The 25,941-nt window shown below is 45.5% G+C and overlaps 2 protein-coding genes and 1 pseudogene across 2 annotated transcripts; 1 reads left to right on the top strand and 2 right to left on the bottom strand.

Annotated features, from left to right (window-relative positions):
- Positions 1–1,002: 1,002 nt before the first annotated feature.
- ATRIP (ATR interacting protein) lies at positions 1,003–15,526 on the bottom strand. The gene is made up of 13 exons (XM_054166843.1): positions 15,083–15,526; positions 14,151–14,227; positions 11,266–11,436; positions 10,517–10,632; positions 9,940–10,100; positions 8,524–8,619; positions 7,635–7,764; positions 5,766–6,497; positions 4,990–5,132; positions 4,301–4,392; positions 3,228–3,311; positions 2,703–2,952; positions 1,003–1,526 (listed from the first exon to the last, which is right to left on the bottom strand). Exons 1-13 carry the CDS (start codon positions 15,474–15,476, stop codon positions 1,459–1,461), a joined length of 2,514 nt encoding a protein of 837 aa, XP_054022818.1. The 5' UTR covers positions 15,477–15,526; the 3' UTR covers positions 1,003–1,458.
- A 501-nt stretch (positions 15,527–16,027) lies between these two features.
- On the bottom strand, positions 16,028–24,540 carry LOC128899003 (PHD finger protein 7-like; annotated as a pseudogene).
- Positions 24,541–24,918: 378 nt separating this feature from the next.
- Positions 24,919–25,706, top strand: LOC128897691 (protein BTG1-like). The gene is made up of 2 exons (XM_054166805.1): positions 24,919–25,078; positions 25,255–25,706. Exons 1-2 carry the CDS (start codon positions 24,961–24,963, stop codon positions 25,605–25,607), a joined length of 471 nt encoding a protein of 156 aa, XP_054022780.1. The 5' UTR covers positions 24,919–24,960; the 3' UTR covers positions 25,608–25,706.
- Positions 25,707–25,941: the final 235 nt, after the last annotated feature.

Here is a 25,941-nt window from a genome sequence, read left to right as displayed (position 1 = left end):
GAAAAGGTGCAGCAACAGTTCTTTCTCCAGTCTTCAGTGCAGTATCCTAGGAGTGAGACACTCACTCACCTTCCCTGCAGTGCCTTTCCAGGTACTACAACCAAATCATAGAACCAATAAGGTTGAAAAAGACCTCAAAGATCATCAAGTCCAACCTGTCACCCAACACCTCATGACTACTAAATCATGGCACCAAGTGCCACGTCCAATCCCCTCTTGAACACCTCCAGGGACTCCACCACCTCCCTGGGCAGCCCATTCCGACGACTAACAATTCTGTCTGTGAAGAACTTTCTCCTCGCCTCCAGCCTAAACTTCCCCTGGCGCAGCTTGAGACTGTGTCTTCTTGTTCTGGTGCTGGTTGCTAGAGAGAAGAGACCACCCCCTTCCTGGCTACTACCTCCCTTCAGGTGGTTGTAGATGTCAATAAGGTCTCCCCTGAGCCTCCTCTTCTCCAGGCTAAACAATCCCAGCTCCCTCAGCCTCTCCTGTAGGGCTTGTGCTCCAGACCCCTCCCCAGCCTCGTTGCCCTTCTCTGGGCACATTCAAGTGTCTCAATATCCTTCTTAAACTGAAGGGCCCAGAACTGGACACACTACTCAAGGTGTAGCCTAAACAGTGCTGAGTACAGGGGCACAATGACTTCCCTCTTCCTGCTGGCCACACTATTCTTGATGCAGGCCAGGATGCCATTGGCACACATTTTGATATCCTCTCTCCTACTAAGAGAACATTCTCCCCTCAACTGCATCATCTAACTCTTTGGAAGCAATGTTTTAAGTTTAGGGTATTTTTCCTGTGTGTTTTGGCATTTCAGTAGTTGCACTTTCAGGAGACTGAAGCTGAAGAAAAATGAGTGATCTCAGGTGCCCCTTACAGGGCTTTGAATTTCTTGCTCTAAACTAAACTGCCACCTAGGAGTGAATTCTAACCAGTTTTTTTTAAATCACAGCAAAAAAAATTGTTTTAAAATCACAGCCAACTCTTTACTAATAACATGGACATTTTGGAAGTCAAGGAAGTGTTACAGCTACAGATGAAACAAATGTGTTCAAAAGGCTTTCACAAGAACAGTGATCCCCACCACCTCAGCACGGTCAACATCCTAGCTTCAGCTTTAGTCACAGTAAAATGGAGAACACAGAGTGAGGCTTCCATTCCATTCACAGCACTCTCATAAAGGATGAAATGCCCAAACAGAACCAGCCAGAGGCCATTGAGTGGTTTTGCATAGCAAAACAGGACATCACAACATCAGTCTTACATGGACATTTCTTTGCTTTCAGCTACATTTAGATAGCACTGAAAATAACCACAACAAAGAAATCTGTTAGCTGTGCTGCATTTGAGTGCAACCTTTAGATTATCCCTTAATAAAACAGATCTAAATCTTGGGTTTCCACTGGCAATGACTGTTATTTAGATGAGGAAGGATAGAGATCTTGGCTATATGTTAAGCTAGCTGGAGTCCATTCCATGGTCTTCTGCTTCTGTCTCAGGAGGATATAATTCATCCAAAATCAACTCTGCAACAATAACAGAGTTACTTGTTATAGTATCATCAGAGCTGGCATCTGTTTGCATTTCAAACACAGTGACTGTAGAAGGCTACTGCAACCATCTCCTTTTCCAAGGCCTTTAGATAGGTATTAAAGAAGAGAGCATCTCAGGCAGACAAATAAATTTAGCTATTGGGAGTAAAACATAAAAGGCATTTTATTTTGCAGATACTTCAGACTACTTACTAGAGTCAAAGCCTCATTTTTAACTAACTTTCTGGAGTCACTAGGACAAAAGCATAGGGCCTTGTTTTAGAGGAAGAACCTGAATGGTGACTGCAGGTTTGCAAGCATATGCATGCACTGCTGTCCCCAATGTCACAAGCTGTCCCCATTCCCAAGCATAACCAAAGTTCAAGAAAGCCTTGGGACACTAAGCAATCAGAGCAGCGCTCATGCTCTGTTTAGCATCTCCAGGAAAGTCACTGTAACTAACAGTGGCATGCTTGCAAGCCCTGCCTTAATGATGCAATAAACAATGAAGGATTTATCACTCTGGCTCTGCCTGAGAGCAGATGCCTTTTCTGATATCCTGTAGCAAACCACATACTTAATGTGAGAGCACAGTCCTCCCCTCAGATCTACAAGGTGCATGTGAATAATGCCAGGAATGAGCCAAAAGATTGGCAGCCAGGTATGAGGAGGAGAGGCAGTTTCACAAGATTAGCTCTCTCTAGGGAAAGGACACCAGAAGCATGCAGACCAAAGGGGAAGTCCTGATGGACATGGGCTAGAGAAACTTTTGTGGTAATGGAGGAAGACTGGGGTGTGGCTGACAAAGAGCAGAGATGCTGTGGATGTAGGGGGAACCAAAAAAACCAACCAACTGCAGAGAGAGAGAATTCTAGTTAGGAGACTTGGAGCAATGATTTGCTCTGGTTTTAAATGAGGTAACCTATAATTAATAGTATTCTACTAAGGAGAGCTGAAATACAGGCCTTTTTTTAAATCAGGTAATAGGAGCAGAGTTGTATGGAGAGAAGAACAAAATAAAACTGTAAAAGAATAGTAGTGATTCAGTGTAATGGAGACTGACTAGCACTTGACTATGGACTGCCTTCAGAGGGCAACACACACCCCTGGCACCTGTTAAACGAGAAAAGGGACAGAAGTGAGATTCATTGCCATTTGACTCATCTTTACCTTCACAGGCACTCAGTTTGTGAGTCTTTTTGAGAATAGCTCTTATTCCTGGCATGGCTTGGTCATACTGATGGAGAACTTCCAAAGAGTGTTCATGAAACAGTTTATCTTTCTGAGACAGGCTGTGTAAGAGTAAAACAGCATCCCGTAAAAACTGAATTACTTGTTCCTTATGTGCACACAAGCTGTTCTCAGATCTTCTAATCTTCATCCACTGTCTATGTAACATTATAATGAGTGCCTTAACTACCTGCAAGAGGGAAAAAAGGCATCTCAGTACACAAATTCTAGGAGCAGAAAATGTATTTCATTATGACCTTCACCCATCAATCTCCTCAAGCTTTCAAATATCAGAATACTTTCTAGCAAGTAAAAGCAAATGTCAGAGGTGGCATCTTTTGAAGGACAGAATCCTTCTGGTTTGCTATGGCTGGGGGGAAAAAAAAGGGTGGGGTGGGGGGACAAAAGGACATTTAAGCATTGAGTACCTTTCAAGCAGTCACTAGACTGAACTTGGCGACATACCTCGAGATTACACTGGCAGTCTGACCCAGGCAGTAAAACTGCTGGTCTGGAACACTGCATGCATCTGCTCAGGAGCCTGACAGTCTGTTACAAAACACACAGAGTGCATTATCAAACAATTAAGCTATACATAAAGGGAGGCAGAAATGATACTTCACTGTAAGTTTCAAACATCCTTCTTGTTTTCTTAACAGATGGATCCTTTTTTTACCCCCAAAAACTGTTAAGAGTGTTTTTCCCTGTAAAACCTTACAGAATTTGCCCTGCACAGAAATGTCTTCAGCTTCCTGATGAGAGACTAACAAGGTGTGCTGGGCTTTAATTCACTGTGTATAAATGTTTCCACTTAATAGAACAGTGGAGAGAAGGGGGATAACAAAAATGGTTCCTAATTCTTTCAAATAGAAAGTAGAAGTGGAGCAACCAACCTCAAACAAGTCACCATTGTCAATAAGAAGTTCAAAAGCTCTTCTTCCTGTCTATTACACAGCAAGCCACCACTGCCACTGAATGCAGTGAGTACAATCTTCAGCAACTAGAAACTGCCTTTTATATGTAATAATTCAGTTCAGAAGTCATTTCTACAACTCTCTCCCTGGAGGTGTTCAAGGCCAGGTTAGTCAAGGTCTTGAGCAGCCTGGTCTAGTGGAAGGTGTCCCTGCCCAGGGCAGGGAATTTGGAACCAGATTATCTTCAGGGTCCCTTCCAAACTAAACCATTCTCTGAATCTATGAAAGTCAGAATGAATCATAGACCTTGCTTCATTTTACTCCTTTATTGATTTAGAAACAAAATTAAGGTTAGTGTTGAAGCACTTAGAGCAATCTAGAATCTCTTGCTTTTTTCAGTGACTTAACTATGGCCATTATGACTGATGTTCTCTTTTAAGAATAGTTTCTAGTTTCGTGTCAAGCAGACTCTTAATGTAATCCCTTACTGCAGCCAATACCTTCAGTTTCTGTTTCGGCTGGAGAGAGAACTTCCTCTCAGGCACATTGTACAGTACCCTGCTCCTCCCACTCCCCCAACTGGAAACAGCAGGAAAAAGCACATGAGCAAACAGCTGCGGTTACCTTTTGTTCCAGCTGAAGCCAAAGCATTTCAGGTGCTGAGTTATCTGGTCTTGCTGTAATGTACATGTACAGTGCAAGAAGGAGGCAGGTGTCTGAAATTGAGAGAGCTTTGTCCTTTTCCAACCAATTGGTAGTGACAAAAATTAATCACACACAAGTAAACATTTCAGCAAATCAGGAGTGCTGTCCTGGGACTCATGATCCAGGCTCAACTTATTCCTTTACTTCAGACATACTGAGCAGTGCTTAGGAAACTCACATCCCTAAACTCTGTAGTAATACTGTCCTACATCATTCTTAAGGAACTGGGCAAAGACTATTTGTCAGGCAGAGTACTGGAAACTCTAAACTCAGTGTCATGAACATAGATAAATCACACTTCCAAACTCCTTAAATGCCTTTTATCCCTCATCATTAATACAATTAACATTGATCATACAATCAACATTATTAATATGGGAAGTAGTTTTGAAAAGCCACACAAGTATCAAAAGCCCTGCATGTAGCCTGATGCCACAAGACAAAAATACTCTTTGAACACTGCACCAGAAGTCAGGTTTTCAGGTAACAGCAACAGGCTTCTTGTCTTCTGGGGTTGTAACACCTGGGAGCAAGGCCTGTTTGCATTACTTAGTCATGCTAGCTAACATTCTGCTGGTAACAGTCCTCTGCTTTACACAGTCTTTTACCTGAGCGAGAACACAGCTGACCAACCAGGGTGTGGTGCTGAGCAAGAATACACAACAGTCTGACAGTTGAAAGGACAGCAGGCAGTGGGGTCTCTGGACAGAGACACCGCAGCAGTGTTTGGCTGCTCAGTAAGTGCTGAAAACTTCAAAAGAAAACTCAATTAGAAACAGGGAAAGTAGTGACAAGTTGAAAATACACTATTTGCTCTACACAGCATTGTAATTTGTGCCTTTTCAGCCATTCAAAGCATACCTGATCTCAACTTCTGTGTCATAAAGTACACTGAAAAACGTAGTTACGTTTGACAGTCTGCAGTTCATGCTGTGGTTGTGTGTATTAGACCCTGAGCAGATGAAATGCCTCACTTTTAAGAGTGTCATTTGACCTACCAGTACAAGACCCTGAGCTTTCACTCTCTTTATGCATCTCCCAGCACTCACAATCCAAAAGGAAACTTTACAGAAATTCTGATCAACTTCACATGGCCGTTAAGAAATGTTCTCACTTTCAAGTGGCAACTACGCAACGAGGCAACAACATCTGCTTCATAGAACTATCAAAAGCAAATCTTATTGCTGGTGGGGGGTGATGCTCACATGCATTAGCAGCAAAAGCAGTAGAAAGACCCACAACTACTTCTCTGAGGTGATCTGAGAAACGTGAGATTCTCCTGTACATGTCAGAACTTGCACTGCCCTCGGCACAAATTAGTTTCAGTGGAGAATGAAAATTGCTAAACAAGAGTCAAACGATTCTAAAGCTAATACAGACTTACTTTATTAGCAAGTCCATTGTTGAATTTTCAGCTAATTTCACCAAAACCTTTAGGCTGTAGTTCAGTATATTGTCAGTCTGGGCCCCTCTTGCAGCAGAAAAAGCTAAAACCTGAAGCAGCTTTTTAAACAAAGAATGCTGAGCTCCATCCTTATTGGGAGGAGCCTGTGGAGCTACAGGCAGCCCTCCTTGTGTCCTGTTATCTTCATTATTATTAGACTGATTATCACACAACACCTTCTTGTCCATCTTGAAAACCTCTTCATCTCCAGCAGCAGAACCTTTCTCCACTTCAGCAGATAGCAAAGTGTGGACAACATCCCAGCTATGAAATGCCAAATAATAAAGAACACCCAGGGATATAAGTGTAGTTTCTTCAAGAGACAACCTGAAGTCTTCCTTACTCGACACCTTATTTGTGTTGGTTCTGGAAGAAACAGCTGAATGGTCTCCACAAGAACCACTGACTGACTTGTCCACCAACTGTGCTGCTTGACAGTAGGCACCAATGTGGTGTTCTACCAAGGGCAAGAGGTGCACGGCACCTCGGATCTTGCAGCATGTGAGGCGCAGGATCTCTCTTTGGCTTCCTGTTGGGCTTCCTTCCATTAATCCTTCATCCAGAGCAATCAAGTTCAATCCTGTTATTGCAAGTTTTTGAGCTTCTTGCAGAGATACAAGAGGAGCAATTTCTTCTGCAGTTGTCCTACTGCTGGGTGGTTGTGTGGACTTCCTATCCAAATAAAATTAAGGGAAATACTTCAAGAAAGCAGAGAACTTAAATGTGACTTAACCATATGCTGACTCAAATAGGAAGGCTACAGTAATAAGAGATGGCTGTTCCTAAAATAAAATGTAAATTGGGGAAAAAAATGGCATCCTACTCTTTGATACCTGCATGAAAAAGCAATTTCAAAGCACTGCTAGGTCTTGTGAAAGAGGTCAGAGCTTACCACTGAGTAATTCAGCAACTCACTATAGTGAGATTTCAAACACTGGCTTTCCAATTTCATGCTTTTGGTAACATCAGGGGAAGATCAGGAGACAGGTTAATTGGTAGCTTCTGGGAAGAAAAGTATCTACATTACTGATCTGTCATGTGTCGGGAGATTTAGAGGAGTACAATAGCAATAAAAACTTACTTTCTTGGCCAGAGATCTGAGAGAGAGATTCAGTTATTAATATTTATTAATATTTTAATTGTATTTTTTAGTTTACATTTATTTAAATCATTAATCTAATTTATCTCTTAGTGTAGTCCTACTCTTGAGTATCTATGAGACACTTGAACGTGTCCAGAGAAGGGCAACAAGGCTGGTGGGAGGCCTTGAGCACAAGTCCTGTGAGGAGAGGCTGAGGGAGCTAGGATTGTTTAGCCTGGAGAAGAGGAGGCTCAGGGGTGACCTCATTGCTCTCTACAACTACCTGAAAGGTGGTTGTAGCCAGGAAGGGGTTGGTCTCTTCTCTCTAGCAACCAGCACCAGAAGAAGGGGACACAGTCTCAAGCTGCACCAGGGGAAGTTTAGGCTGGAGGTGAAGTGAAAGTTCTTCACTGAGAGAGTCGTTCGTCATTGGAATGGGCTGCCTGGGGAGGTGGTGGAGTCACCGTCCCTGGAGGTGTTCAAGAGGGGACTGGACGTGGCACTTGGTGCCATGGTCTAGTCATGAGGTCTGTGGTGACAGGTTGGACTCTATCTTTGAGGTCTCTTCCAACCTTAGTGATACTGTGATAAATTCTGAAAGGTGTAGAATGATGTTCCAAATTGTGTGTTAAATAGCCTAAGGAGAAGAGCATTTAACACAAGGAATGAACAGACATCTCTGAGTACTGCACTAAGAGCACCTCAGATACAGTTAAAATAAAACTTACCTTTCCAAATAGTTAGGCTGCAGTACTGCTCCAGGTAGGGGCTCAGAGCTGCTGCTAAGTAGATGGCAGAGTCCTAATAGTGACTCAGGGACAATGGGCTGCTTCATCAGTGCACTGAGTAAGATAGAACCTGAAAGGACACAGAATTATCTTTGGAATTGTTTCACCATCAACTGCAACATCAACAGTAAATCAATACTTGGAAATACTAGCCTTGTTTATAGTGCTCTCAACTTCAAAATGATGGTTTCATTACAAGTAGAATCATAGAATCATGTAATAGGAGGGTGATGGAACACTGCAGCAGGCTGCCCAGGGGGGTTGTGGAGTCTCCCTCTCTGGAAACACTCAAGACCTGCCTGGATGTGTTCCTGTGTGACCTGCTCTAGGTGATCCTGCTCTGCAGGGGGGTTGGACTGGATGATCTTAATGTCCCTTCCAGCCCCTAATATTCTGTGATGCAGTGACTTCCTGGTGTTGACTGTTGTAAATGTTGCTTTATGGTTTCTAACTTTACTTAAAACCAGGAAAAGTACATTTTTCTTGGGTTGATATCAATTTACAATAAAAAGCTTCTCATAGTAACACTGAAAGAGCCAGCCTTGGAATACGCTGCCTCCTGATGCATAACCTTCCAGAAAACAAAACCCAGGCAATCCCTTTCTCATTCAACAGAATAACAACCTAAGCCTGCTGTTAGGATCCAAGGTAGTAATTATCAGAAACGTTTTACTGCAAAATCACAGCGTTTAAAGCAAAAAGCGACCAGCTTCACACCACTCTCCTGCACAGGGGCCCTGTACCTAGCAGTCTCCTCAGCCTGACACTGCTCAGCAAAGGCAGTGCCTCAGAAATGCTCTTCCTCTCTGCAGCAACAGGAGTGAGTTACCTTGCGTGGTTCGTTTAAGCAGAGAGTTGTAGGAACCGTTTTTTGCCACTGCTTCATGCTTCACAGATAAAACTTCAGGGTGGGTTATCTTACTGTCTAAAACAAACAGAAATGATGAGTCTCCTGTCAGAACTACACTGTCTGTGTGTCTGTTCCTGTCCCTCACACACATTCAGTTAGCCATAGCTGTTAAGTAGCATGTAAACAGGCAGTAAAAACCGTGTCTTGTGTGACTTGGGTACATCAAACAACAGCTCACAGCTGCCATGCAAGTAGAAATCTCCCCAGAATAAATTAAAAAGTGCCTCAGATTTCACCTTTACTGTCAGATGTTCCAGATTGTTCAGGGCCATTGGTCTCAGTTGGTTTTAGAGAAAACTGGTACCTGAAGCTGAACTCTGCTAGCAGAGATTTACATGACTATGTTAGTTAAAAATCAACCCACAAAACCTTAACAAATAAAAACCTGAGCATTTAATAATCTTTCAGTCATCTTTATGTGTCATAATCAAATAATCAAGTATGGGTTTCACACAAACAGGCATCCTGAGTGTTGATACCACAACTAAGAGTCAGGAAGCTGGAAAAAACTAGCAATACCAATGCTTTAAGGCCAACATGGTTTTCTGTTGGATGGAGTTCATACTGCTCATACAGTTTCAGATTGAATACTGGAACTGACAGTAGTAGCATCTCAGATTTTTCAGGAGTCTTCCTGTAATGGATTTCTTCCATTTCAGTTCCTATTGGAAAGGTTGCCAATCAGCTCCTATAGAAACCTCACCCTTTCTGTTTCACACTACAGCACTTTTCAAATCCATGCACGTACTCATTTCCTAAGCTTAGCTCAATGAATTTCAAGATACAGTTTTGTGACAACTGTTGCCCTACCCAGAAAAGAGGAAACAACTACACTGTGTCAGTTGCTTCTTTACATATGGCTAATTATGTACCCCTTAAAATAACATCCCCCCCAAAAGTCAACTGTAAAGCCAAACCCACATGATTACAAAGACTCTTATTAGCTGACTGGCAGACCAGTTCAAGGAACAGGCAAATGACTTCCTGTTCTTTACTCAATGAGAAAGGCAATTAAAATTTTGGATGTTTTAGTTCATGACACAGTAATGAATGTTCTTCAAGATGGCAAACTGCCACTTCACCACTGACACCTTGGCAGCTAGGTTATGGGCACTGCTAAGGTGCGAGTTAAAATGATCTTGATGCAAATTTCAGTCCGTATTTAATGCCAGTTGATGTAAAATGGGAAGTGTAAGCAAAACAAAAATAAACCAAATGCTTGTTTGTCTCTACAGTGAGCTCACTGAAACTGTCTGGTCACAGTACAAAAATCCTTAAAGGCATTCAGAATACTCATATGCGGCTAAAAATGTTGCAAGCTGTGCAGGGGTTTACCTTCTTTGATTGAAGTAGTTGGGGCAATCACATTTCCCAAAGAACATGATGGTCTAGGAGACATTTCAGCACTGAAGGATTCCTTTGTAGGAAAAGACTTTTTCCTAGGCTGTGGAGAAGATCCTTCTGATTTCACTTGTATTGCAGAATTCTTTTTAGGGCTGAAATGAAAACCACTCAGATTAATCAGTATTTCTTTTGTCGTTATTTTATTAAACAACCAACAAGGATCTATTTGCACTGCAGAGTGAAGTGCTTTTAAAATAGCATTTCTGTAAAAGTATAGGTGTTTTATAGATGTTGGATTTGCCTTGTGCAATGCTTTCAGGACCAGATGTGCACTGCAGTGCATCTGTGAACTGCATACAGCATACCCTCGGCTAAATCGTAAGAGACCAGGGGTGGTTTCTTCCCACACATTTCTGTCATGGATATAAGGAAGGCTTTTTCTGAGCAAACTCCAAAGAGCTCAACCAACAGACTTTTTTGGTTGTATTTTTTAAAAGACAGTGGAGCTCTTTCATAGAGCACAGCTACTGGCAAAAAGGAACACAGATCCATTTCCCAAAGCTCCTACCTTTGTGATAAAACCGTCTGAGTAACATGTTTGTTTCTTTCACAGTTCTGAAGTCGTGCTCTTATCTCATTCATTTCTGCATCTTTGAACTGCAACTCTGACTGCAGTGACAGCAACTGCAAGAGGAATTAAAGAGACAGTTTTACTGTTGCTGAATGATTTTGAGGTGTAGTAACTGCAGAGCAATTAGAATTACCAAGCTTTCAAGATTACCATCTACCCGCTGTGAAGTCTGAGTGAGATCTCTGGTTTTATGTTTGCCAGCCCAGTTAATGCTATCTTAGACCCAAGTGTCAAAATTTCAGGCAAGAAGCATATGAGCTGTTAAGAAGGACCAAGTGCCACGCCAAGCATGACTAGAGCGAGGCCAGAAACAGAACAAAAGCAGCCACTCTCCTCTTCAGGGCTTTCAATGATGACTGCAGCACGAATAGCAATCCGGTCAGAGTCACAAAGCATATTCTGTCCCTTTTCCCCCCCCTTTTACAATACCTTCCAATCTTAATGTTCTTGAGATTGCTAAAAAAAGCAACAAGCAAATGAAAACCTCTACCACTGTTCTACTCTTCTGGCAGAAGAAAACCCTCAGCAAGTTCTCACAAATGCTTCCTTCTAGATAATAAAAGCATAGAAGTGGAAAAGTGGAAATTTCACACACAGCGTTCTTCCTTTGACTCGATGGTCTTTGACATTAAGTTACACAGTTAGGTCCTGCATTTGATATGCAGGGAATGGACACACCAACAAACCTTTTTGGAGAACTCTTTCTCTTTCTCACTTAAGGTCTGGGATTTTTGCTGTTCCAAGAGCAGGTATGATCTCTTCTGTTCCTCCAGAGCATGCTCCATCTGCTGCATTGAGTCACGCAAGATTTTAATTTCTCCATTTTTAGTAAGGATTTCATCCTGCATTTCTTTCAGCTGCAAAGAGATGAATTCCATTAAAGGATGTATGTGACCAGAAGCATGCATTTATATTGTTGCATGGCTGAAAATTAGGTATATTTGTACTTCCCAGGGAGAACAATGCTCCAGTAACCCAGTTCGGAAGTTCTGCAATGTAGCTTTTCATCTTCTCTCACTAAATCAGGCTCAGCTGCTGTTTTCTCCCACAGAATGATAAAATGTTTTCATAGAGCATCCTAGTATCTGTCAGAGGCCATTCTTCTCTTTCCCCTTCTCTGTGGTTATGTTCTTGTTTTGAAAAATGACAATTGCACATCAGCAATTTCTTCATTGTTTTGATGATAACAATGATAATAATGATAATTATATTTCATCGAGCATGGCAGCAAACAAGCACACTGTCCTAAGACAAGCTACCACCTCCAGACAACATCTATGACACTTTTTCAACAGCCATCACCCTTTGGAGAGATAATAAATGAAATGTTCAGAAAAGCATGAAGAAAAAGCAGATATACACCTCTATACTGCTGCACAAAATGCCGGTCTATCCCCACGCTGAATATGGTGTCCAGGTAGGAGTTTCCCCTGTAAAAAGGGATATAACAGAGCTAGGAAAGAGTCAGAGAAAAGAAGTAAGGGTGATGAGAGAAAGGTAAATAGAGGAGGACCCTCTATAGAATAGAATAAACCAGGTTGGAAGAGACCTTCGACATCATTGTGTCCAGCCTATCATCCAACACCACCTAATCAACTAAACCATGGCACCAAGCACCCCATCAAGTCTCCTCCTAAACACCTCCAATGATGGTGACTCCACCACCTCCCCAGGCAGCCCATTCCAATGGGCAATCACTCTCTCTATGAAGAATTTCTTCCTAACATCCAGCCTAAACCTCTCCTGGGGCAGCTTGAGACTGTGTCCTCTTGTTCTGGTGCTGATTGCCTGGGAGAAGAGACCAACCCCCACCTGGCTACAACCTCCCTTAAGGTAGTTGTAGAGAGCAGTAAGATCTCCCCTTGAGTCTCCTCCAGGCTAAGCAACCCCAGCTCCCTCAGCCTCTCCTCACAGGGCTTGTGTTCTAAACCCCTCACCAACTTTGTTGTCCTTCTGTGGACACGCTCCAGCAAGTCAACATCCTTCCTAAACTGAGGGGCCCAGAACTGGACACAGTACTCAAGGTGTGGCCTAACCAGTGCAGGGTACATGGGCAGAGATAACACAAGTCTGAGGAAAAAAAGGTGTGTGGAGGCATGAGTGCTGCACACAAGTTGTTCCTTGTTTGTTCCTCTTCTAACGGCCAAGAGTCATCCACTGAAAATCACCAGGTGCAAAGTTCAAAATAAAATCAAAGAATCACAGAATTGTCAGGGTTAGAAGGGACCTCAAGGATCATCCAGTTCCAACCTCACTGCCATGGGCAGGGACACAGAATCACAGAATTAACCAGGTTGGAAAAGACCTTCAAGATCATCAAGTCCAACCCATCACCCAACACCATGTAATCAACTAAACCATGGCACCAAGTGCCACATCCAGGCTCTTCTTAAACACCTCCAGTGATGGTGACTCCACCACCTCTCTGGGCAGCACATCCCAATGGCCAATCTCTCTTTCTGGGAAGAACTTCTTCCTAACATCCAGCCTAAGGTGCAAAATTGTTTTAGAATGATAGAATCATCTAAGGACCCCTCACACTAGATCACGTTGCCCAGCGCCACATCCAGCCTGGCCTTAAGAACATCCAGGGATACGGTTTCCACCACCTCCCTGGGCAACCTGTTCCAGTGTCTCACCACCCTCGTGGGGAAAAACTTCTTCCTAACATCTAATCTACATCTCCCCTCCTCTAGCTTGGATCCACTCCCCCTAGTCCTCTCATTACCCAACACCCTAAAAAGTCCCTCCCCAGCTTTCTTGTAGGCCCCTTCAGATATTGGAAGGCCACAATAAGGTCTCCTCAGAGCCTTCTCCAAACTGAACAACCTCAGCTCTCTCAGCATGTCCTCATTGGAGAGGTGCTCCAGCCCTCTGATCACCCTCGTGGCCCTTCTCTGGACACATTCCAGCGTGTCCAGATCTTTCTTGTAATAGAAGAAATTCCATGGCACAATGTGTTAAGCTGCACACCTCTACCACTGAAAGGTATCCAAAACCAGAAGCACAAGTGTTTAAAAAGATACACTACAGAATACTAAACACACACACAATGTTTCTGTATCAGGAAGTACCTACTTGAAACTTTACCAGGGGCTAAAAGACTATCCAGGTAAACCATCATCATAAACTTGCTCTGGTCTTTTGTTCTTCCTACACTGTGTGCCAAAAAAATGATGGTAGTGGCTTTTGTACCTTTTCCACAGTGACTTCTTCCTCACTGTATCTTTCCATAAGGAATCATCAGAAAGTAAAGTAACAGAAATCAAATCAGAAATCACTTTCAGGAATCTTTTAAGCTGCATAGAACTTCCTGACGAGCTGACAGCATGGAAGAGAATCAGTTTGTCAGGAAACAAGCACAACTGACAAATTAGCATTTGTAAGCTGAAATGACTAAGAAAAAAACCCCATTGCTCTTATGAGAGCTGTTTCTACTATGATGCCTTTTCTTAGATCCATGGATTTCAATGATTGCTAATCAACTTGATTAGAATAAAAGACCTGGAACCCAACTCATCCTATCGCCCTACCAAAATAAAAATTATATTGAAGGGAAGATCTTGCTAACCTTATGTTTAATTTCTTCATGCTGTGTTTGCAGTACTTCAAACTGGAAGGCTTCTCTCATCAGATTGTCCTCCTGTGCTGCAGAGAAAAGCCAAGACCGCTGTGAAGCACGAACATCAACTGTGATTTAACATCAACGTTTTACTATTTGCTATTATGTAAGTCTGGATGCCTGAATATTTATTCTGTCACTACAAACAGGCAAAGTGCACCTAATCACCACAGTCACTTTTTTTAGAGCATGTGCATCAATCCTTAAAACAAAGAAGAAACATTCCCCCCCAACTCATGTTTCTAACCTCTGAAACCAGTAAGATGACCCACAGCATTTCCATTTCCTCCAACATCACTGTAGTTAACACACAAAGGTTGAAGGAGAACTTTTTGACCTGGGCAGATTACAAACATGACAGAGAAGAGGATTTAAGCCCTCTGCACTTTTAATAACACACAAACCCCTGTAACCTGTATGTTTTCTCAAAGTCAGTCTGAAAATCAACTGTTACTGTAAGACTCGGTATGCACTTACTAGTAAAGTTAATGGAAAACCTCGGGTAGCCACTGTGCACAATACTATAAAGGACACTGAAAGCACGTGAAAGGCTTATGAAACCCGTTTGTTGTGTTTAACACATGTCACAGGCATGTCAGTGCTACAGGTTAAGTGTTCCAAATAATGCTAGTGTAACGCTGTGTGACCGCTCAGGACGTTATTTCTCCCTTTAAACACCTGGCATGCCACCGGTAAGTTCTGATGGCCTGACACGGTAAACGGAAGCAATTCCTTAAGGGATAACGAACGTTTTCCCAAATAGTTTAGTATTGCAGGGCGGCTTCATGAACCCACGCGACACCAACACCCGCATGGCCTGTGACCAGAGACCGCACTGGCCGGGAAAAACACACCCGCGCTGTGCCCCCTGGCACACCGACCTTTCGGGCTCCTCCCGGCAACCGGGACGCAGCCCCGAGGCAGGCCCTGCCGCGTAGCGCTGCTTGCTCCGGAGCCGCCCCACGCTTGTTTCGGAAAGCCCGGACAGGGCGCGGGGGAGCCGGCAGCCTCCTGCCACAGCGCCTGCGAAGCCAAGATGTCGTCAATCTCCTCCAGGTCGTCCGCTGTAAAGTCGTCGTTGTCACCGAAGGGGTCTCCCGGTGCCTCGTCACTCCCAGCCGCCCCCGAGCTCTTAGGGCGCTTGTGGGGCGGGAAACCGTTCTTCAGGGCAACCCCGCGGCCCGCGGCTGACGGAGGGGCGACCCCGGCCCAGCCTGTCCCGGACAGCACCGAGCCACTCCGCTTCCGCGGCCCGAGCGGGGGCTGCGCCGCCATGGTGGGGCACACTGGTGGCCTCCCCAGCAGGATCGGAGGACTCACCGGAACCACTGACAGCCCCGCCGGCGGACCCCAGAGGGACCCGCGCGCCTCAGCCGCCCCGGCCGCGCCCCTCCACGCGCTGCGCCGCGCGCGCCGCTGCACCCACCAATCACCGGGGCAGGACAACCCTTCAGCCCAATGGGAGAATCCCGGGCCCTACGGCGGCCTCCGAGGGTCAAGGGCAAGGCAGGCGTGCAGCAGCTGGCCCTAAGCGCTCCCGCTCTCCAATCATTGAAGCAAGTTTGGGGGAGTGCGGGAGGTTCCCTAATTAGCATGCTCGATTTTACCTTACAAGTGTGGGGGTTTAGCATTAAAATGCTACGGAAGGTTACTTCTCGGGATACTTTTTGCTTGTCTTTGGTCTAGAAGTTAGAAATTGGCAACAGCAAAAGAGCAGATAAGGTACGTTGTTTTGTTTCACATTCCCTTCAAGGTTAGGTACTGTCTGCTGCCTCAACCGTGTAACTGAAACTTCTTGATAAATGTCTAGCCTTGTTCTTTTGACGTCAAAATGAGTTCACCTCTGCTAATTTCATCTCTCTGGGAGACGCGTGTGCAGTGCTCTTGGGTATGGCCTCATGGACAAACCATACAGATATTTGGACAAATATAGACGCTAGCTGTTGTCCTAGCAGTCCATTTGTGATCCTGATCCTTTCTTTGTGAGGGCATCCTGTGGTAGCTGCAGAGGAGCATAAGACTACAAACACACAATGGTGGTGTTATAAATGACCGAGTCAATTAAAGGCAACTGAATATAGTTTTAATTTGAAAAGAGTAATTTTAAAGCAATAAGAGACATGCAAAACAGCGCTGGGTGCTAAAATGCACAGCAATGATTTTCTAACTACCCTTTAAATGTTCTACCCTTAATACGTATGCATATTAAGGTGGGTTCATATAAATTAGTTTGTCCTTCTGGTGGTCTTTCAATGATGTAATCCTCTAATCAGCACAGCCAGTGGGCTGTGTGCTAAGTCCTTCTGATTGTGTCTTTTTAGTTCTGTTGTTACAATCAATGCCCTTTCCCAGAGATGGGTTTTATCATAGGTTCTGTTGATTCTCACAATCGTCCTTTGTGTTCATGTCTTCTGCAGCAACTTCTCTTCCTTTCTCATCCTTGAAAAACTTATTATTTCATCAAACTTCAACTGTTAGCTGTTAATTCCTAACCTTTCACTAGGGCATTAGTATACATACATTAAAACAAGTAAAATTAATAAACAACAGGTTATAATAAAACCTAAAATCTTACTCTATACTAAAACAAGTCAAATTAATCATAAACAACTGATTATAATAAGGCCTAAAAAGAATCTCATTCTAGTTACATATGTAAGTTCCCAGTGTCTGGCCCCTCGTCTCATCATTCATGCTTCTGCTTTTAGAATACATAGAATAAACCAGGTTGGAAGAGACCTTCAAGATCATCGCATCCAACCCATCAACCAATCCAACACCACCTAAACAACTAACCCATGACACCAAGCACCCCATCAAGTCTTCTCCTGAAAACCTCCAATGATGGCGACTCCACCACCTCACCAGGCAGCCCATTCCAATGGGCAATCACTCTCTCTGTATAGAACTTTTTCCTAACATCCAACCTGAACCTCCCCTGGTGCAGCCTGAGACTGTGTCCTCTTGTTCTGGTACTGGCTACCTGGGAGAAGAGACCAACATCCGTCTGTCTACAACCTCCCTTCAGGTAGTTGTAGAGAGTAATAAGGTCGCCTCTGAGTCTCCTCTTCTCCAGGCTAAGCAACCCCAGCTCCCTCAGCCTCTCCTCATAGGGCTTGTGTTCCAAACCCCTCACCAACTTTGTTGCTCTTCTCTGGACTCGTTCCAGCAAGTCAACATCCTTCCTAAACTGAGGGGCCCAGAACTGGACACAGTACTCGAGGTGCGGCCTAACCAGCTCTGCTCCATTCATGGTCACCAACATCTTCTGCTCCTAAAACTCACTGGCTGTGCACTTGTAGATGCTGTTTTCTTTCCTCTCTCTCCCTGTTCTGCATTGTGAACTTCTTGAAACAGCTCTCTCCTCACTATGGGGTCAGGCAGAAGAACACTGTTCCTGAGCTGTTTCTGATAGAATCAATAAGGTGGGAAGAGACCTCAAAGATCGAGTCCAACCTGTCACTCAAGACCTCATGACTACTAAACCATGGCACCAAGTGCCACGTCCAATCCCCTCTTGAACACCTCCAGGGATGGTGACTCCACCACCTCCCTGGGCAACCCATTCCAATACCTAACAACTCTCTCTGTGAAGAACTTTCTCCTCACCTCAAGCCTAAACTTCCCCTGGTGCATCTTGAGACTGTGTCCTCTTGTTCTGGTGCTGTTGCTTGGGAGAAGAGACCAACCCCCTCCTGCCTACAGCCACCCTTCAGGTAGTTGTAGACAACAATAAGGTCTCCCCTGAGCCTTCTCTTCTCCGGGCTAAACAACCTCAGTTCCCTCAGCTTCTCCTTGTAGGGCTTGGGTTCAAGGCCTCTCCCCATCCTCATTGCCCTTCTCTGGACATGTTCAAGAGTCTCAATGTCCTTCTTTAATTGAGGGGCCCAGAACTGAGCACATTACTCAAGGTGTGGCCTAAGCAGTGCTGAGTACAGGAGCACAATGACTTCCCTGCTTCTGCTAGCCACACTATTCTTGATACAGGCCAGATAAAATAGGGCTTTGAGGGTCACTGCTCTCAGCTGTGCTACGTCATCCCAGCTTTGCTGCTGAAATGGCAGCAGCTGATCCCTATGAACTTAATCAGGCAGGGCAGCTGCATCCAGTTAACACAGGTGAACATAAACAGGGCAGGCCCAGAGGGGGGCAACACTTGGATTGCATTAGTTCTGGGGTGCTGGTCTAAAATGTTCCTGTTGTTTCTTAGAAAGTTTTGCTTTACTATTTAGTGTGCCCAACTTGGGAAACTATGGAGGAATTTGATGCTTCAATTATTGAAGGTACCTTTGTTTGTGTTTGGAAATGTTCTTTTTTGCCTTTGTAGTGGAAATGGTAGCATGATGTGTGTCTTTGTAGTCTAGTGTTAAAGAAAAAGATAGATATTGCTTTTAAGAGTGTTTTTGTTTGATTATATTTTGGGAGATGCTTCTATGAGACTGAGTAAACCCAGAATTGCTTGGTGTATTTAAAACAACTTGCAGTTTCTAGTGCTCTGTTTAAGTTATTTGTGTCTGTAGGGATATGTATTTAGAGCTTCATTGAAATGCTTTAAAAGGAGCTTGATTTAGACTTCACTTGGTCTTAATACTGCCTTTTTTTTTTAGGGGGATTAATTAATATTACCCTATTTAAATTACTACTACTTTTAAATGACATACTGTGTAAGTGGTACAGCTTCAGGTGTACTTTTCCTCTAGCTGAAGTTGAAGAAAAATGGAATGATAGATTGCTTGTACATACTTTCTTTTTAGCAAGGTAAACCAAGATGCTGATTCTGTTTTCCTCTTCTTCAGGTGTTCCTGATAAAGAGAAATGACTTGCAGATGAACAGGATAACAGCAAAGTAAGTCTGAATTGAGGAGCTAAAAAAGTTGTTTGTGAAGGAAGGTTACATGTGTGGTAGTTGTAGGAACTATGTAGCCGCTATTAAGCAGGTAACACTTCAACAGAGGTTCCTGCTCAGAAACAAAAAGTTGACAGTCTGCTAAGTGGTTTATTTAGCTGATATGCAGAGCAGCTTAAGCTGGCTGCCTCCAAAGAGGGGCATCTACTGTAGATCACACATCCTAATTATACCACCTATCACCTGATCCTCAAGTGCAATTACTTAATTCTGTTCAGGTGTCTCTTGACTTGGTTGCTGAGCTGCCCATCTTCTAAAGTTACCTTGGAAGTGTTTCCTTAGTCCTTTTCTTCACTCAGCTTGTATCTGCCACTTTCAGATCATTTTGTAATACAAGTTTTATCAAAACATCTGCTTCTGGTCAGAACTTGTGGCCTAAGGCTTCAATGACTTCAGTTTCTATTGCTGAGCAACGCTATTAATCCTAAAAGTTCTCAACAGCAGTGGTAATTTACCTGCTTCTGTCTGTGTGATGAGGCTTCTCAACTCTCAGAGTCATAAAAATATTCCAGCAAATGGAAAAGAAAATAACCTTAGAAGCTTGTGGTTTATTTCCTCTGTGTGCAAGTACTTGAATCTTTGTTTCTAATGAAACCTATTTCAATGGCTACTGCTAAATTGAGCTGGTACAGTGTTTCCAAGTTGTTTTACTACCATCTCCTGTGCTGTGTTGCTGGAACCTCCAATAGCCTCCAAACCAGCCTATTTATATAAATTATTAGCTTAACAATTGGTAAATAACTAGTTTCTTGATTAAACCCTTCCCAGTTTAAAATATTATTGCTTGTGGCTTCATTTTCTGACAGGGGGAGGAAAAATAGTTACTATTGATTATTTTTTCTGTCTGTGACTTGCTTATCTTAAGTGTGAAAGTCACCATGGAGAATACCAGAAATCAAAGTTTGAGTTCTGTATTACCTGATAACTGTGGTATATTTTTCTTATTATTGTATTTTTATAGCCAGACCTTCATATTTTATTTGAATGCTCTATTTAGGACTAGTGGATCTGGGTGTCAGACCTCTCTCTAGTGAGCATTAGCCTGTGCTAGCAGTGTTAACTTTTTACTCTCACATTCTTATTAAATACCTTTTGTTTGCTTGCTTAGAAATTTTTTACTCTGATCTTCACTGACATTTCTCAAAAAAAGAGTTAAAAATAGATCCCTTACTCTGTCCTGGCTTTAGCAGAACCTTTTCTGACTTCAAGTAAAATCAGCCTGTGTGTAATTGGGAGTGTTTGTGTGTATTTATGTGGACACATACAGCCTGGAAGGGGGAAGCTCTTTAGCATAATAGTTATGTTTAATAACCTTTGTCTGGGATTTGTGCAGTTCTTTGTGCTGTTAACAGTAATATTAGGTTTATTTTTATACTAGAAAGAACTTGATTGCTTGCTTCCAAGCAAGCATTGGTTGTTTTTTTGTCTGATATTTCCTGCAATTGGAAACAAGGGTCTGTCTTGTGTTGGTGCTTTCAGGGTGTTAGAGGTTTGATGTCATGCAGTGTAGATATGGTAAGGGAAAGGTGTATTTCAGAAATTCAAGAGAAGGGCTGTGAATAAGATGTAGGAGTGTTTGGGATAAGTACTTGACAGAGCATGCAGAATAAACCCAGAGCTTATCTTGAAGCAATGGTAAGGTTTTGTTGTGCAGGGTAATGGTCTGGACCAATAGAATAGAATAAACCAGGTTGGAAGAGACCTTCAAGATGATCGTGTCCAACCTATCATCCAACACCACCTAAACAACTAAACCATGCAACCAAGCACCCCATCAAGTCTCCTCCTGAACACCTCCAGTGATGGCAACTCTACTACCTCCTTGGGAAGCCCATTCCAATGGGCAATCACTCTCTGTGTAGAATTTCTTCCTAACCTCCAGCCTAAACCTCCCCTGGTGCAACTTGAGACTGTGTGCTCTTGTTCTGGTGCTGGTTGCCTGGGAGAAGAGACCAACTTCTGCCTGTTTACAACCTCCCTTAAGGTAGTTGTAGACAGCAATAAGGTCACCCCTGAGTCTCCTTCTCTTCAGGCTAAGCAGCCCCAGCTCCCTCAGCCTCTCCTCACAGGGCTGTGCTCCAAGCCCCTCACCAACTTTGTTGCCCTTCTCTGGACATGCTTCAGCAAGTCAACCTCCTTCCTAAACTGAGGCTCCAGAACTTGACACAGTACTCGAGGTGTGGCCTAACCAGTGCAGTGTACTGCAGGGCAGAATGACCTCCCTGCTGCTGCTGGCCACACTGTTCCTGATGCAGGCCAGGATGCCATTGGCCCTCCTGGCTGCCTGGGCACACTGCAGGCTCATGTTCAGCCTGCCATCTACCAGCACCCCCAGGTCCCTCTCTGCCTGGCCGCTCTCCAGCCACTCTGACCCCAGCCTGTAGCACTGCATGGGGTTGTTGTGGCCAATGTGCAGAGCCTGGCACTTGGATGTGTTCAATCTCCTGCCCTTGGCCTCTGCCCATCTGTCCAGCCTGTCGAGGTCCCTCTGCAGAGCCTCTCTACCCTCCAGCAGATCAACCTCTGCCCCTAGCTTGGTGTCATCTGCAAATTTACTGATGATGGACTCAATGCCCTCGTCCAGATCATCAATAAAGATGTTAAAGAGCATGGGGCCCAGCACTGATCCCTGGGGCACACCACTAGTGACTGGCTGCCAGCTGGATGTGGCACCATTCACCACCACTCTCTGGGCTCGGCCCTCCAGCCAGTTCCTAACCCATCGCAGTGTGCTCCCATCCAAGCCATGGGCTGACAGCTTGGCCAGGAGTTTGCTATGGGGAGCAGTGTCAAAGGCCTTGCTGAAATCCAGGTAGACTACATCCACAGCCTGCCCCACATCCACCAGGCAGTCACCTGATCATAGAAGGAGATCAGGTTGGTGTACCAGGTAACAGTGTAGCCTTACTCTTCTTTTTTTCTTCTTCTTTGCCTTCACATACCTAGCAAATGATGGTTGTGTCTGCTCACAGGTAGGGTGATACAGTTGGTGTGTACCTGGATAGTCTCCAAAGGTGGAGAGTTGGGGTTGTTCAGCCTGGAGAAGAGGCTGAGGGGAGACCTCATTGCTCTTTACAACTATCTGAAGGGAGGTTGGAGCAAAGAGGGGACAGCCTCTTCTCTTTGGTGGCAAATGGCAGGAAACAGTTTCAAGCTGCACCAGGGGAGGCTTAGGCTGTGTATTAATTTTACCACTGCCAGCACACCATCCCAGGGTGGGGAGCAGCTGAGTGCTTTGCCTCCTACCTCTGCTGGGGCTAGCACAGCTGCTGCACTCCCAGCTGTTGGTGCTGGGCCTCAGATGGGAGCATCACCTGTGGGTGCCCTCAGCAGCACAGGAGCTACATAACAGCAGTTGCCAGGGCCTGGGGAAGGAAATGGGCTCATGGCTGTGAGGACAGACTGACTGCAGCACTAGATGCCCTGCAGAGCTCTTGTTCCTAGATCTTCTGCTTTGAGCCCTTGTCCAGACAGGGATCCTGCACAGAGCCCCAGGTTGCAGCTTTGACAACTTACCCTTATTCCTCTGCCTGCTCCCTGCCTCCTGGGCACAGGCACTCGCTGGCATCACAGCGGTTGTGGCTCTGTGCTAGTTGTTGTAGATCCTCCTCCTGGTCTTCCCATGATGACAGTCTGGTGGAGAAAGGAATATTGATGAGGGTCTGCTGCCAGCCTGGCATAAGGCAGATGCAGGTCATCCTTGCTTTCCTTGTCCTGCCCTGTTTCAACTCCTCTGTGAAGATGAAGCAAAGATTCACGGGAGAGTGGAGAGCCAGGACTGCAGGGGCAGGCACTGTGGTAGGCACAGTGCTTGTACTCTCCTAGCTTGTGAGACAAGTAGAATGATACTAACCTGACAGGGATGTGGATCCCCTGGGTAAACATTTCTGGCAGAAATGCATTCTGATCCCTACATGCCAGGCACTGGAATCTCAGCAGGCCAGTGTGCAGAGCTTGTCCCTGCAGGAGAAACATGACGAGCATGAGTTAGGGGTTCTGGTGCTGCTGAGCACCTGTGGTGTCCTGGGGGTGAGGGATGGGCTCCTACCTGAATGCATTCCCTATGGAACCATGCATGTTGACATGCTGGGCACACCATGGTCCTGTAGGACGTTTGGTTGTCCACAGGATCCCTACACAGGAGGCAGATGGTGTCCTCCTCTGGAACTGTCTCCACTTCCTGACGTGGGTGGTGCTCCCTGCAGAAGGACCTGGGAGAAGAGGAAAGTCCTGGGTGAGGGGAGGACAGAAGGGGAGAGAAGTACCTGTGCTAGGGAAAGTACTGGGTTAGGGTTGGGTTAGGTTAGGGTCACTGTTAGGTTTAGGGTTGTGGCTATGCTTATGGTTATGATCAGCTTCAGGCTTAGGGTTAAGCAAGGAAGGGAGACGGTGTTCGAAGGAGCCTCAGAGCTCCTCTTTGGGTAATGCAAAATGTTGCAGTTGAGTTGCTTTGTTCTTTGCCTGAAGCTCAAAGGGAGAGGTATGAAGGTGGGAAGTCTCCCTTGTGAGGGCCAGCTGCCCTTACCTGTGGAGTCCGAAGTACTGGGTGACACACCCACCCGGTGTGGCACAGGGGAGATGGAAGCTGACATCTTAATCCTCCTGAGCAACATCGAGTAAGGAGACACTATACGAGTTCTCATGTCATACTGTTACAAATTTTGTCCAAATTGGATAGGAAGTTGCTTTCTTGGAGTAGCTTTAAGCAGAGATGCTCTAATTCAAAATGTAAGGACACTTACTTGAATGTTGTGACATATCAGGTGGTAGAATCAAGTGAACTCTTGGGAGCAAACTGTGATTCTCTGTTACTTTAATGAACAGTCTGTCCTTAACACACAAAACTATTGAAGGGAGAAGAAATATTTTAAAGAGATGGGGGAGGGGTGTGTGTGTGTGTGTGTGTGTGTGTGTGTGTGTGAAAGTGGTTGAAGCATTGTATGAACTTTTCTAAGGCAAATGGGCTTTTGAAAAGTGCAGTTGTGGCTGCAAGCAGTGCTGGGGAAACCATCCTGACATTAGTCACTGATCTTGGGGGAAAAAACTTATTGGAGGAATCAAATACAACTTCAAGGCCAGGAGGGGGGGCGGAAAAAAAGTCTCTTCAAACTAGAGAGCTTTCTGAAAGTTGGGGGGATATTTGCTATACCAAACAGCCACTTTTTAAAAGCTTTAAAAATAGCTGAGGAGTATTGTTGCTGAGGGTGGGAAGGTCACAGCTGAGCAAGCTGTTATTTCGGTTGGACTGCAAGAACTGTAAGGGGGAAAAGGCAGAGAAACAAGGGGAAGGGGAGGCTGGACTAGAGATGATGTTCAGAGGTCCCTTCCAGATGGATTCCGTGTGGGAGTGCCCGCGGCCAGGGTTGCACACGGGGCAGGGTCGGCCGCTGGGTGTGTGTGAACTCGCAAAGCGAAGCCGCAGCGTGACTCCATGCTGCAGAGGCTCAAGTCGCTCTCGCGTCTTGCTTTTCGAGGGGGCGCTGCCGATCGCTCCGTTACTTCACAGCGAATGGAGGGTCGCGCCCCGCGGGGCGGGCAGCAGGACCCGGCCCGGCCCCGCTCTCGGCGCCAGACACCGCCCCTCTGCCAACAAAACAAACACGGCCCGGCCCGTGCGCGGCCCAATGGCTGCGCGCAGCCGCCGAGGCCGCCCCGCCCCGCGCCCGCCGCCGCCAATGGGGCCTCGGCTTGGCGAAGGGGCAGGGCGCCGCGCCGCGATGCGGCTGTTGCGGGGAGCCGCCATTGGCCGGAGGCTCGGGGGGCGGCCCCAGCGCGGGCGAGGCGGCGCTGGCAGCGGGCCCGGGCGGCGGCGGTGGCGGCAGCGGCGGGGAGGTACGCGCCGGCCGGGCGGCCATGAGGACCGAGATCTCCACGGCGGCGGCGTTTGTCACCCGCCTCCTGCGGGCTGCTGGCGGTATCGGCGAAGAGCAGCTGCGGTGCTTCCGGGAGTGCCTGCAGGAGGCGCTGCGCGGTGAGCGGGGGCGGCGGGAGCCCGCGGGGCAGGAGTTGGGGGGGGGGGCTCTTCCCGGCCAGTGGCCGCTGCCTCTGCCCCGCGAAGGGGTGTCCGGCGGGGCGCAGGCTTCGCGGGGCTGATGGGCGGTGGGACTTCGGGGCCGCGGTAAAGCTGTTCTTTGTTCCCTCCCACAGAGCACTACAAGCACCACTGGTTCCCTCTGGTGCCCTCCAAGGGCTCCGGGTACCGGTGCATTAGGATCAATCATAAGATGGACCCCTTGATAGGAAAGGCAGCGGGGATGATTGGACTGAGCCACGAGAGACTCTTCCAGCTCTTGCCCAGCGAATTAACTCTGTGGGTCGACCCTTTCGAAGTGTCCTATCGCATAGGTGAAGATGGCTCTATCTGTGTCCTTTACGAAAGCCCCCAGCCTGGTGGGAAGGCAACCAAACCGCTGGAGAGCAGGATCAGCTGTAAGGAGGAGTGGAGAATTGGCAGATCCAACCCTTCCAAGAATTACACCATGATGACAGTTTCTAGTTAAAAATTACTATTCCATGTATAATGATGTATGTATCCCATTCTAATGGTAAACTTAGATGTAACTGAGATTCTTGGGGTTTTAATTGTATTTTCCTCCCCCCCCCCCCCTATAGTCATTCAAGTTGTAGTAGTGCTGCCAAGTTCTTTGTGGCCAAGGGCTAATGTATAAAGCAGTTTTTCACACTGCATGGATACACTTTCTCGATTGTGTACTGTAAATGCACTGTACAGTCAGTTGATTGTTTTACACATTTATATTTAAAAAAATTTTTGGCTATTTGTAATAAAAAGCAATATTGTAGCACTCTTTTTATGACGGAATTTAGTCAAGATTT

Source organism: Dryobates pubescens, chromosome 1 (genome assembly GCF_014839835.1).
Source record: "Dryobates pubescens isolate bDryPub1 chromosome 1, bDryPub1.pri, whole genome shotgun sequence".
NCBI lineage: Eukaryota > Metazoa > Chordata > Aves > Piciformes > Picidae > Dryobates > Dryobates pubescens.
Note: the sequence above shows the minus strand (reverse complement) of the source record. Positions and strands in the feature narration are given on the sequence as shown.

Coding starts and splice junctions, on each gene's coding strand:
- LOC128897691 (XM_054166805.1), top strand. CDS start 24,961: ATGAGGACCGAGATCTCCACGGCGGCGGCGTTTGTCACCCGCCTCCTG. Junction 25,079..25,254: donor CCTGCAGGAGGCGCTGCGCG/GTGAGCGGGGGC, acceptor TCCCTCCCACAG/AGCACTACAAGCACCACTGG.
- ATRIP (XM_054166843.1), bottom strand. CDS start 15,476: ATGGCGGCGCAGCCCCCGCTCGGGCCGCGGAAGCGGAGTGGCTCGGTG. Junction 5,133..5,765: donor ACAATGGACTTGCTAATAAA/GTAAGTCTGTAT, acceptor TTTCTTTTGAAG/TTTTCAGCACTTACTGAGCA. Junction 2,953..3,227: donor ACTGCCAGTGTAATCTCGAG/GTATGTCGCCAA, acceptor TCCCTCTTGCAG/GTAGTTAAGGCACTCATTAT.